General features: G+C 61.9%; 4 protein-coding genes across 4 annotated transcripts; all 4 read right to left on the bottom strand.

The window, feature by feature from the left end:
• Positions 1-144: 144 nt before the first annotated feature.
• Positions 145-1596, bottom strand: LINJ_33_2750 (putative mitochondrial processing peptidase alpha subunit; the record flags this gene model as incomplete). Its single annotated transcript, XM_001468283.1, has 1 exon — positions 145-1596. The coding sequence occupies one exon, from the start codon at positions 1594-1596 to the stop codon at positions 145-147; it is 1452 nt and encodes a 483-aa protein (XP_001468320.1).
• Positions 1597-2772: 1176 nt separating this feature from the next.
• Positions 2773-4755, bottom strand: LINJ_33_2740 (putative enoyl-CoA hydratase/Enoyl-CoA isomerase/3-hydroxyacyl-CoA dehydrogenase; the record flags this gene model as incomplete). The annotated part of the gene is made up of 1 exon (XM_001468282.1): positions 2773-4755. The coding sequence occupies one exon, from the start codon at positions 4753-4755 to the stop codon at positions 2773-2775; it is 1983 nt and encodes a 660-aa protein (XP_001468319.1).
• Positions 4756-6634: 1879 nt separating this feature from the next.
• LINJ_33_2730 (conserved hypothetical protein) lies at positions 6635-10099 on the bottom strand (the record flags this gene model as incomplete). The annotated part of the gene is made up of 1 exon (XM_001468281.1): positions 6635-10099. One exon carries the CDS (start codon positions 10097-10099, stop codon positions 6635-6637), a length of 3465 nt encoding a protein of 1154 aa, XP_001468318.1.
• Positions 10100-10768: 669 nt separating this feature from the next.
• Positions 10769-12508, bottom strand: LINJ_33_2720 (conserved hypothetical protein; the record flags this gene model as incomplete). Its single annotated transcript, XM_001468280.2, has 1 exon — positions 10769-12508. One exon carries the CDS (start codon positions 12506-12508, stop codon positions 10769-10771), a length of 1740 nt encoding a protein of 579 aa, XP_001468317.2.
• Between the last annotated feature and the right edge of the window lie 607 nt (positions 12509-13115).

Below are 13115 nucleotides of genomic sequence, written 5' to 3'. Positions count from 1 at the left end.
TAGGCAAGAAGAAAGTCACGGAGAGCGCGACGTGGTCAAACACCCTCTCGTCCCCCCCCCCTCCCCGAGTGAGCTACCAGCATCACATGCCCTATCTCTCCGTTGCTTTTCTTTATTTTTTGTTGCTTTTTTTTTGCTCCGTTCTCACGCCGGTGTGCTCTTGTTCAGGGACGCATACGACTTCTTCAGAGCCTGGACTAGCTGATGGTACTCCGGCATCCCCTTCGTCTCCCCGTACACGGCAAACGTCACCGGGTGCTCAACCAGCTGCGCACTCACCTCGTGGAGACGTGCCATTGTCACCTGAGCGCTGCCCTGAATAGTCTCCTGCGGCGTAATCGTGTAGTTGTGCACGAGAAGGTTGAAGCCCATGTCGTTCAGCAACTGTTCACGCCCCTCCCCCAACAGGATAAGCTGCGAGCTTAGCTGGTTTTTGGCCATCTCCAGGTGCACCGGGGTGATGCGCTGGCTAATCGACGCCGCCTGGAAAATCATGATCTTTAAGAGGTTGCTCACGTGCTCGTGTGGCGCAGAGCCGTAGAGGCCGATCAAGCCACCATCGCTGTACCACGCCGTAATGCACTCCATGCCGTGCAGGTTCGGCTCCCGGTTCAGCACCTCACGAAACAGCTTGGTTTGCATGCCCTTGCCAGGGCCGCCAGAGCTGAACGAGGTGCCGCCGCCCAGCAGTGTTTGAATGACCGAGAAGGTGAAATAGTCGGGGTGGGCCATTGGGATGGCCTGGAAGAAGAGGGCCATGTGGCTAAGGTTCTTTTCCTGAAACTTGTTCATGGACTCCGGCGCCGTCGTGTTCTGCACGTACTCGCAGCCGCCCGTGTACGGGTGAAGCTGAGCTGTCGCAGCAGCTGCCTTGTTCGCCGTCTCTGCGCTAGACGAAAGGAGGGATGGCGCCGTCGATTGAGGGAACTGCAGCCGCACCTCCGCTTCCTGTACAAACGCCTTGTGATCCGCCACACCCGTCGCCGCCAGCACCGTCCGCTCCGGCGTGGTGTAGCGGCGGTGGAAGGCGTGGAACCTCTCCAGTGTCAGCTGTTCCAGCTGCTGCTCCGTCGGGGAGAGCGGGTTGCCGAGCCCACGACCGCTCCAGCCGGCCTTGTGGACAAGCTCGAACAGCATGCTCGTCGCGTCTCGACTCATGAGAGAGCTGCGGTGCAGGGTCTGCGCCTTCGCCACGGCGAACTCCTCGTCGTTCTCGGTTGGGTGCAGCCACATCCCGTTCAGTACATCGAGCCCTTCCTTCTGGTGGTAGCGCGGCATCATGAGCATGACGGACATGGCCTCGCGGTTGTTGGTCACCTTGTACGCGTTGCCGAAGACACCGAGCGACTGGCTAATCGTCTCGGTCGTCATGCGCGCGTTGCTGCGCAGCGGAAGTGACTCCATCACCGCCGCAGCGCCAAAGCTCCCCGCCTCCTCGAACTTGGGACCGTTCAAGGAGAAAAGCCCCATGCCGGTGATGCCGTTGCCGTCTTCGCATGTGATGACGCGCAGGCCGTTCGTAAGACGGGATATGGTGAAGCTCTCGCGCGTGACCGTCTCGGCAACGCCGCGGGCAAGGCGACTCGCAGCGAGCATCGCTATCGATTCGGAGGTGAGGTGGGAGGGAGGGAGGGGGGCTAGTGGCAGTTGTTTGTGTGCTTCTCTTCGTAAATATACGTTGCCGTGTGGAGAGCACGGTCAGAGGCGTGCGTCGGAGTGAGAGCAACAGAGAAAGCGAGCGAGTTGTTATCAGCGCGAGGTCAACAGCCTGCAGAAAGGTGAAGCACCCCACAAGGAAACACTAAAGAGTTCAGTGCGTGCTGCGGCGAGAGAGCGAGAGCGAGAGAAAAGTAATCGCGAAAGCCCTGGCGCGATATGAGTGCACCCTTCATCTCACCAGCCGACATGGGTCTCCAGTTTTTCGCGCCTACACATGCAACCTGGAGATATGAATCCGCACAGTGAAAAAAAAATATGTGATGAGCAGCCGTTCGCATGTGGTGAGAAGGCTACACACGTCTGGAAGCTGTCGCCGCAAAGACGACATGAGCGCGGGCCTTTCATGTTCGCTGCCTCTCCCCTCCTTTGCCAGCTCATCGAAACGACTCGTGGGCCGAGGCGCGTTTTACTCCCCAGCCCTTCTCCACTGTCCCTCTCTCCCAGATGTGCGTGCCATGTCTATGAAGAGGTTTGCGCGCGCGCCTCCCCGCTCCCGCCCCTCCACCGGCCCTCTCTCTCATTTTCTTTTTCGGTATGCTTGCTGTTCAGATTCTCCCGGCTCGCACACGCCATCTTCCTTGTTGATCTCTGTCGATGTGCTGCCCCTCTCCGCCCCTGTCTCAGTGCCTTTGTGGCTCTTGTGCACGCATTCTCAACATGCCCTAGTGAGATACGCCACAGAGCGCAAGGAAACACGAGCGCAGTCAGGCGTCTCGCCTTAGCTGGGCACCCTTCTTCTCTCCCATTCCAGAGCGCCGCGTGCCGTCCGTGCACATACAGAAACGCGAACCGCAAGGCAGCAGTTTGAGCAGTTTTGGCACTGAAAGGATGCGCAGACCTGCGCACATCTTCTGTAAGATTCCGCTTCGCATGAGGTGGCTGCTCGAACGGTAGCGAGGGAAGAAGACGGAGGGAGGGAGGGAGGGAGGGGCGAGAAGGTTGCCGGGCGCTCGCGCACGCTCGTAGGAAAATGTTTTCGCTTTGCGCTCCCGCAGTACTGCTGTTTTCAGAACAAGCGGCTGCCAGCCCTTCTCGCAAGCCTCGTGCCGTCGCTTACTTGAACATGGAGGCAAACGTCATGCCCTTCACCTGCATCTCCCTTAACGCCAAACACGGCGCCGGAAACTCCTCCGAGCCGAGCGCGCGCTGGTACACCTGCATCTTGCGTACGACCTTGTCGATCCCCGCCACATGATCCGCGTAGTAGCACAGCCCGCCCTTCCACGCCGGGAAGCCAAACCCGTAGACAGAGATGCAGTCAATGTCAGCCGCGTTGGTAACGATGCCGTCTGCCATGATTTTGGCCGCCTCGTTTATCATGGCGAACACGATGCGCTCGAAGATCTCCTCCTCGCAGAATGGCCGGCGAGTCACGCGACGCCGCTTGCTGCAGTCAATTGTGCGGTACTCGATGGAGTAGTTATGCTGCCGAATAAGAGATGACAAGCTGACCAGTGGGTATCGCTCGCGCGACGCCGCGCTCGAAGCTGCCACCAACGGTGTCGTGGAAGCGTCCAACAACATGGACGCGCAGCCTGCAGCGGTGGTGGCGCCTGCAGCAGATCCGTCCTTGGCGGTATTGCCGGTGCCCAGGCGGTTTGGCGCAGATCCGGTCCACAGCCAGGAGGCGATAGGGTGGCGCAGGCGATACCCCAGACTTGCCTCCTGCGGTGTCAAATACTTGTACCAACCTTCTCGCGTTTTGCGGCCTAGGGCGCCAGCAGCAACGAGAGCGTTTGGGATGTCAAAGACAGGCCGACTCGGAGGGCACCACGCGTTGCTGAGCTCAAAGGCGCTTGGCACGCTCGGCTCAATGCCTACCCTCTTGGGCGTCGGTACCGAGCTGCCGCTCGCGCGAGCTGCCACTGCCATCATGGAGGCGCGCGCCATGGCGATCACATCAAGGCCCATGATGTCCTCCAGTTCAAAGAGGCCACGAGTGAAGTGGAAATCCTTGCGCAGCACACTGTCGATCTGTAGCGGGAAGCAGCCGTCCTCCAGCATTGCGTACGCTTGGTAGAGGGCGGTGAGCAGCAGCCGAGTCCCAACGTAGCCGTGACGACTAACAGATAGAATCGGGTACTTGTCAAGTTGGCACAACAGGTGCATCACGCGCTCCACGACCCACCCCTCCGTCGCAGCGCCACGGATCACCTCCACCAGCGGGGACTCGTTTGCGGGGGGGAAGAAGTGTATGCCGAGCACCTGACCAGGGCGCTGCGTCACGGCTGCGAGCTCATTCACGTCCTGCGCCGATGAGCCCGTTGCAAGGATCGTGGAGCGCTTGCAGACAGAGTCGAGGCCGGCGAGGATGTTCTGCTTGATCGCCGCAACCTCCGGCGCACACTCGAAGACGAGATCAGCATCCGCAAGGACAGGAGGGAACGGGGCTATGCAGCTGCCCGTCACGCGCAGTCGGTGCAGCATGTCGTCGAAGCGGTGTTTTGATAATCGGTGTGCCTCGACACGGCTGCGCAGGTAGTCTTCGATGGCATGGCGGGCTACTGCCTGCCGCTGAGCGTCCGCCTCCACCAAGATGACCTCGATCTCCGACTGCCGCAGCAGCATGAGTGCAATCGACGTTCCCATGGTGCCGGCACCAATGACAGCCACCTTCTTCAGTCCCAGTCGCGCCGTGCCGTCGTCTGTATGGAGGTCGGACACGGAGGCCGCCGAGACGGGAGGGCTCACCGCGACATGCACTGCCGAACTGCGATCGTTGATAATCGCCAGTCCTGGCACCGGGCGCTGCTGGCTGATCCATTTCCTCTCCCACGACATCGATGTCCGTTGCGACGCACGCATCAGGTGCTGCATTGCCTGCGTCTCAGGCAGAAGAAGACAAGACTCGAACAGCGCCCGCTCCGCCGCCGTGTATGCAGCCGCGGCGTCGTTTTGCTCGGCACCGTTCGAGCTCGGAACGCTCCGGCGTCTGTCGAAACGGCAGCTGTGCGTGACGGCCAGCTTCACCGCCTCGATCGCGCGGTACGGAGCCCGAACCTCGCGCGGCACAGATTTGCGCAGCTTGTGCTCCATCCACGCGTGCCAGCCGCGGTTAAAGAGGGAGTGCTTCGCGTACGCCGGGCAGCTGCGACGGCGGTGCACGGCGACCGCTTTTGCCGCCCGCGCTTCCTCCAGCGTGCTCAGGCCGGTCGCCTTTTCGCCGTGGCCGCCTGGCGTGCCGGGAGTGGCCGCGGTGACGTGCTTCTCGAGGAACCCTCCCAACGCCGTCCAAAAGTGTGGGGCGCTGTACGCTGGTGCGTCAACGAGGCCGATCTGGTGCGCTTCCTTTGCGTACACTCGGCGGCCGTAGCACAGCATGTTCAGCGCGTGCGGCACGCCAACGAGGCATACGAGCCGCTGTGCACCGCCGCCGCCGGGGGTGATGCCAAACCGCACCTCCGGGAAGCGGAAGTGTGCGTTCACCTCGCAGATGCGGTAGTCGGCCGCCAGAGCAAGCTCGAGCCCCCATGACGAGCACAGACCCTGAATAACTGCTACACACACCTTGGGGCACATGGCGACCGCGGCTGTCAGCTCCGACAAGGATGGCACAGGCGGCTGCGCGGTAGGGTCGGAGATGAAGCACTCCGTGAAGTTGGCGATATCGATGCCGCTGGAGAAAAAACGGTGACTGGTTGAGGTGAGCACAATGAGACGACAGTCGGCGTCGGCTTCTAGCGTCTTGAGGGCGCGCAAGACCTGCGCTCGCATTGGAGCACATAGTATGCAGCCGCCGATGTGCGAGCGCGGCGGCGCCGAACTCAACATGCGGATCAGCCCGACCCCACCGCGTCGTTCGACGCGGACAAACTCATTGTCCTGCAGGTGTTTCGAAACGGTCTCTATGCGCTTCATTATGTGGGTAGCTGTTACGGGAGGGGTGCCCCACGAGTGCGTCAAGACAAACACAAAGGCGGGGATAAGGAGCTCCGACGATGGACGGAGGCGAGGGAGTAAGGACCTGGAGAAAGGGGCAATGGAGTCGGTTATAACGCTACTGCGAACTGTAGTGCAGCTGGGTGCAGCAAAGGCAGTGCAAGCTAGGATGGAAGAGATGCAGAGAGTGATGCCGTGCATGCATTCGTGACACGGACGGGCCGAACAGGGTTCGAAGGGGAAGGAGGAGGGGACGAGGGGCGGCATAGCGCAGTCGCGACTATCCTGAAGAGCGACTAAAGCCGCAATGCGAGGAACGCTCACAGCCGGTGCCGCGGCGTTGGGTCATGTATACGTCGTCAAAGATGGAGAACAGAAGGGGTGTACTCCGACCGCAGCCATACCCACTGTGAGAATGCATCGACCAGCACGCATGTCACCAGAGAAGAGGGCGAGCGACGGCGGCGCCCATCTCCCTCCCTCTCTCTCATCATCGTCTCTCTTCATCTAACCCTTGTCAGCGCCCCTCCCCTCCCCACCACCATCACCACCAATCCTCTCACGCAACGGACCTTGCCCATGCTTTCTTGTTTCCGCAGACACGGATGTCCCCCTCTCTCCCGAAAAAAAAAAAACGGAAGAGGGGCAGCACATATCATTTGCCCGTCGGGTGCGTGTGTGTTGGCGCACAGCTTTTACTTCGCTAGTCACACTTATTTCTGTTGCCGAACGACGCCCCGTCGATTTGGCACCTGTTGCCGTGGCGTTGAGGTTGAGGAAGTGGAGAGGAGAAGGGGGGCGCACCCCACTCCTACGCACACACACACACAACAAAACACAATACACCCGCACCGAAGAGCGCCATAAAACAACAGCATCGAATAATAAAAAAAAAATCGAGGGACCGCTCGGCAACCGTTGGCTTTCCTTTTGGCCTACGGGCCCCAACGCACACCTGCTGCACAGCAGAATGACATCGCCAGCGTGCGTGTGTGTGTGTGTGTGTGTGTGCTTGTGTGTTTTTCGCGAGAGCACATCAACTCAACCACGCCTGCCATGGGCAGTACGCCATCAACTGCGGCTGCAGCAACCCCTCAAACTCCATTTGTCGAAGGTCGATATGACGACGGCGCCGGCTCTGCCCCGTGCCACGTGGGGCCACAGACGGCGCCCCTGTCGCAGCAGTCGCTACGACCTTTCCGGATGCCTTCAGTCTCGCCTGCTCCGCGTCACGTATCGCGGAAGACGCCAACGCCAATGGTGATGACGATGATTCCGACGGAGATGCAGACGACGAAGCTGCTGAGCAGTTGCTGTTCTCATTATCCCCATCATCTGCCGGCGGTTCACTCTGCAACGTGTATCGGTTTAGGAAAGGCTCCAAGGAGGCCGCAATGCCGTCAGAGGTATCTCCGTAGGCAGTGCTCGACGTAAACCGAGAAGAGTCGCGGGCCGCCTTGCCGGCGCTGCTGAGCTGCGGCACCACATCGACCCCCATCAGCTCCGATATCGCCGCGCACTGCGCGAAGGTGATGAGGGCTAGTCGCGTTTCTCGCGAGGGCAGCGGACGGCTGCGCGCATACACGTTTCCGCCTGGCCCACCACTGCTCCCCATAGCCGAGGCGGAGGAACCGCCAAGCCGGCGTAGCTCCTGTGCCGTCCACTTCAGCAAACGGCGCCGCACGCCTTCCCCGCTGGCCTCATCGATGCGGCTACGCAGAAAGCGAAAGAGTGGAAAGATGTGACGAGCCGCACGCAGGCGCTCTTCCATGGTAACGACCCGACGGCTGGCACCCGTCGGGGGCGCCATGCGCAGACGCACCGGCTGCGCGGGAGCCGCCGAGAGAGGCAACGACGAAGCGCTGAAGACGAATGCCGTCGCCGACGACTGCCAAATCGCCGAGGAGCGTGCGAAGGCGCCACTTGCGTTGCTGCTGCTGCGCGGCTGCTCCACTGGCATGATACCTTTGGTAACGAGAGTGATGAGCTTGTGCAGCAGCCCTACGGGCTCATCCTCCGTCCCGAGCATTGACAGACTCGGGGCCAGGTACAGCAAGTACACTGGACGATCCACCCGCGTTACGACGGTCAAATAGAACGGCACAATGTCCATCCACCAATCAGCGTTCCCGCATGAGCCGGCGATCTGCTGGCGACGGAGGTCATCAGCCAGTCGCCCATACACGAGCGTTGCGCAGTCGCGCAGAATGCGGAGATAGGGTTGCGACAGTGTATTGAAGAAACGCTCGAGAGGCTGCACTGAGGCCAGCGACGCGCCGGGCGAGGCGGCCGCAGAACTCCAGTCAGCAAGGCCAGTGCCACCAATGAGGCCGAGCGAGTCGGACCGTGGAAGAAGCAATGCGGTGGGCAAGAAAGACGCAGAACTACTGCAGTCAGAGGACGCAGTCGCGGCGGGTCGAGACGTATCCGCGTCTGCAGCGGTGATCGGGGTGCTGGGGAACGCACTGGCGGAACCGCCGCCATTCCCACCCGGAAGCAACGATGCCGGCGCTGAAAGGAGGGCTGACGGGCTCCCCAGCCCGGGCGTCGCTGGAGAGCCGAGCGGGCTACCGCGGACAGACGCCTGGCGCGACCTCAACGAAATCGCGCAGGATGGACCGCCGCCGCCGAGCCCGTACATGCCCCCGAGAAGTGACCATCCGCCCTGCTGCTCCTCTGCGTCTCTCGGTTCTAGCGTCAACTCCACATCCAGCAGCCGGTTCAGGAGAACGCGCAAAATGTCGTTCCGGTACGACAGGAGCTTGTTGTTGTGCTCTACCGTTACGTCGAGCACGCTTGGCGCGCCGGCTGCTACTGCCGCTCCAGGCAAAAACCCTGTGCTCCCGCCGCCCTCGCTGCTGAGCTGTCCAGCTACCCTTCCACCAGATCTGCCCTTCCCTCGGCACGATGCTGCTGTTGCTGTGGAGCTGTCGCTGCCTCCACCAACGCCGGAAAAGGCGGCTCTGACGTAGCGTCCAGATGGGCCACCCGTGAGACAGTCACTCACCACAGACCTCGCGCAACCGCCGTCGCTCAGTTCTGTGCCGCTCGCCGTGGTGGTGGTATCCATCACGGACGAGCTGCCTCCAAGTAGGGATGGATGTGGCAGAGTCGGCTGTCTCAGCGACACCTCGCCAGCCCTTGCCCCCTCCAAGAGCGTGGCGCTCACGTAGCCTGACGGCAGCACGCCGGCCGTCGGAAGCATCGACGACAGTGATGCGTGGTCGCACTGCTGCTTCGCCGACATCGGAGAGGACAACCCTCCCAGGTCGGTTCCGCTCTCCTCTGACGTGCCTCCTGGGAGGATCAGGGAGTATGAGCCCGTGGCGGGCGGCAGCAGCCATGGAGAGCCGCTCAGATCACCTCTGCCATCGGCGCGCCGCGAGCGCAGCGACTTTAGAAGCCCCACGGCGCGCAGCAAACTTTGGCTGTTGCCGAGTCGTGGATGGTACGCTGGGGTATGCCCCTCCAGTGCCAAGTACAGCAACACAGCGGTGCACGCCACGTGGTGGCGTCGCTCCGCCCACCGCCGCCGCGGCATAAAGTCGGCAATGCAGCCCTCCAGCAGCTCCACAACGTAGATGGGACTGTACTTGGTCGCCACCGCGTTCAGGACGCGAATGAAGCTGTCGCTCGGGATGGAGCGCCGCGCGCCATCGCGCACGGGTGGGCGCAGTTGACAGGGTTTCAGCAGCACCTCGAGAACGCCGCGCACGGTTTGCTGCGACTGATCAATCAATACCAGACACACACGCTCAAAGGCGATTTGGAGACGCACGTGCCAACGCGTGATGACGTGGAGCGCTGCCACGGAATGATCCCGACCGCTAGCGTGGCGCGCTGCTACCCGTGCAGCACCAGCCTCGCTGCCGCTGTGACCGCCGCCGCTGGCGCTAGCCGTGCGTGCTCCGCGCGTCTGCGCCGCTGGTGGGTTGCCCGCCACTGTTTCCACGACGCGCCACCATGGCATCGTGTTCAAGACGCCAAGCACGAGTAGGCGCAGTTCCGAGAGGGCACTACGGTAAGCGCTTCTCAGTGCGTCGCCCTCCACGCACGGCGGAAACCCACTGAGCGAGGATGATGATGCGCCAACATTGGCGCTGATGCCGACGCCCGCCGACGCCAACGGCCGGCTCAGCTCGCGTAGCCACTGCTCCGTCCCAAGCAGGCACTCCACCACCTCGCGGTCGCGCATCTCAGCCAGCGAGGTGCGCCGCAGCACTTCCTGCAGTGTCTGCAGGTGTAGTAGGTTTTTCTGAAGGACATACACGTCAGCTGCGGATGCCGCGCCACCACCGCGAAGGCCGGCGGCACTCATGTCACCGATATGGCGCTGTCGATTACGAAGCAGTCCGCAGGACGCGAAAAGATCGCTGCCGTCAGCCAGCGCAGAGGCTGCAGCAGCCGGCACACTGCCGCCGCCTCTGTCAGGGGCATACGCGGTCGGAAGCGGCGGAGAACAGGAGCCGCTGCGGCAGCGCTTAATTCCGCCTGGCCGCATTGCGTTTGGCTAGCGTCAGCGCAAGGGATGAGTAGAGGTGGACGCAGAGTGACGTCCGGGTGAAGAGGTCTGAGCAAGGTGCGCAGGGCCCGTTGCGTCTTGATCCAGCAGTGCTCACCCCGCGCGTCTGCGTGTGTGTGTCTTGTTTAGCGGCTGCGCCAACGCCGGCCAACAACGCAAAGCAGAAACGAAAACGAGGTGCGGACAAGAGGAGGAAGAGGGGAGGAGGGGAGGCGGAGAAAAACGTGGTGAGGGCTGCGAGCCGGCCAGGCGATGGCGCGTGGAACAACCAAAACAAAGCCACACGCGCAACACTACACAAAAGACACATGTAGGTGTCAGTGTGTATTGCCCTTCGCCACAGATGCCGTGCACCTGTATGCCGAGGGACGACAAGACGGCCGCCTTGCGCGCTGTGCGCTGACGAGGTGATGAGCACCTGTGTCACTCTCTCTCTCACGTACCCTGTGTGTAGGGAACGGGGGCGGTTGCCGACGGTGAGCGCGGCCGAATCGAAAGCGAGCATGCGCAGTAGCAGATCGCAGCAGAGACATGCCAAGGGATGTGAGGGGCCCCAGCAAACAAGAACACAAAAACAAGGAGAGTAGAAAGCGAAAGGCTGAGCGTCCCTGTCTCTTCATAAGCGGTATCCTTGCACGAAGGGTGGGGTCAGGGAGCGGTCGGTTCAGACACTGGCTGAGGGGGCGCAGCCGCGCGTGCGCGCAAGCGCAGGTGCGTCTCAGCCGCCGCAAGCCACCAAAACAAGCATTCATTCGTGTCAAGCACGAGGCGTGGATATCCCTTGATGCCCATGAGCGGTACTGCATTCATGTCAGCCCCTGCACAGGCGTGTGCCGTCGATGTGGCCCAGCCGGCAGATGTCGCTAGCTTCCTTCCGCCGCCGTGGTCGCGGAGTTCGGATGCCGAGAATGACGACAGCGCTGAGCTCGAGGCGGCATGATCAAAAGGTGTGCAGCCCCACTGCGCAGCTTCAGCAGCGGTGAGGTAATGGGCGCTCGATGGCAGCGATCCAACCAAGCCCAGCTGTGTCCGTGCCGCGTCCAGCGTCAGCGGCACCTCGCTGCCTGGGAGTAACACAAACGCCTGCCGTGGCGGCGGTGCTGGCGCTGAGCGCCGTCGCACGCTAGCCGCAGCTCCCTCCTCCTCGGTAGCGGCGTCTCTTCCATCTGTACCGCTCGCACGGCAGCCCGCGTCGCCCGAGGCATCGCCAGTGCCGATGAAGTATGCCGCGTCGCCCGGAAAGGCGCAGAAGGATGACCGCGACGACGTGGCTGTGGCCCAGGTAGCCTGGCGTAGATCGCTGGCATACGGCTGCAGAGCATGCCTGGTTTGCACATCAACGTCGGCGAAGGCAAGAGACCCTACACACACCACGTAGTCGTTGACACCGAGGGCATAGTCATCCTCATACTCGAGGCCACGGCTTACCATAGCTGCTGTCGCGTCCGTGCCCCAACTGATGGCCTTGTGTGTCGTCACCTCGCCACTTCCCAAGTCACTAGGGCACCGCTGTTCCTCAGGCACAGGTGAGCATGAGTTGCGGTCCGGCAGCGACGCGCGTGCCGCTGCAGACATGGCAGAAGGCGCAGCTCCGCCGGCGTCAACAGCGGCAAAAACGTCTGATAGCTCAACACCAGCGGCGCCCAGTGTGTCGCAGCGCACATCGCGCGCGGACACGCTTGTCCATCCGCCGCACAAGCAACCGGGGGAAGAAGGCGGTGTGCGCCCGTGCACAAGAGCAGGACGGAGCCGCAACACGCAAACGACACCGGTGGCGTCGGAGAGCCACAAGAGGTCGTATGGAACCACAGTTGGTGACACGGACGACGAGACGGCTCCTGCTGCAGCCGCGACGCTACCGTTGGAAAAGGCGTCGATGCAGCGCACAATGCGGCCGCACACGACAACGCGGTGGCACGCGGCAGCATCCAGCTGAATGGTGCTCTCGCCCAGACGGGCGGCGCTAACTGTCTCGCGCAAACCGTATATGTCACCACGCACTTCGTGGTCTTCTCCACACGGTGCAGACGCACTAGACGTTGACGCTGACGACAGCACACAAGTCTGCGGTTCCTGCGTTGCGTGGCGACTGCAGGGCTTGCCGGCCGCTGCTGTGCAGACGCCCACATGATCCATACCGAGAATAGCGCGGCAGAGTTGGCGAGCCGTGACAGGGCGAGGGGCACGGCTGCGCCAACTGCTGCGGCGGCTGCTTGGACGATCCACTGCCGGGCGCATTCTTCTGACATCAAGGCTTGTCTGGGCTTCGCGGTCGAGGTGGCTCGTGGACAAAGGAGGAGGACGCAAGGAGTGCTGGTGCTGACCCGAAGCACTGCCAGCAGAAGCCGGAGGAGCGCCGGAAAAAAGGAAGCTGGCGGAGCATCTCATGCGGAAGGAGAGTACAATCTAAACGGTAGAGAAAAGGGAGAAGAAGTCAGACTCGCCCTCGTGCAGGAGGCCACGTAGGCGCTGTGAGGCGTGCAAGATATGTCCCTATGCCACAGGAGATCAGGTCGGAGGCGGAAGGAGGGGGAGATAGAGGCGTTGATGACGTTCGAGCTGGAACGCGTGCACGAGAGAGACACGAGATCGAGGCCAGCCGCCCAGCAACGCATGCAACGGCACGCCGGCGGCACCCGCCGAAGGCTCCTCGCAGGTGCCTTCGAGCACCAGTAAGGCCTGCCGTTAAGTAAAGAGATGATGCGGGCAACTGTGAACGGCGAGGGAGAACCGAGAGGGAGGCTGCAGCCAGTGGGTCTTGGCTGGACTGCGCACTAGCTGTTTTCGAGCACTGCAATCACGCAAAGGAGCATGTAGACACCCACACACACACAAACACAGAGCACCGCAACAGAACGCGATTAGGGTAACACGGTAGTTCCCTTCAAGCAGCACCGCCACCCTCGCACGAGTAGTCGTGTGCGATCATGCAAGAAAATCGTGAGTAGGCACCGACAAGCACCGCAGCTCGGTGCCCCCTTGACGCCCGCACGCG

This window comes from Leishmania infantum, chromosome 33 (genome assembly GCF_000002875.2).
Source record: "Leishmania infantum JPCM5 genome chromosome 33".
Lineage (NCBI taxonomy): Eukaryota > Euglenozoa > Kinetoplastea > Trypanosomatida > Trypanosomatidae > Leishmania > Leishmania infantum.
Note: the sequence above shows the minus strand (reverse complement) of the source record. Positions and strands in the feature narration are given on the sequence as shown.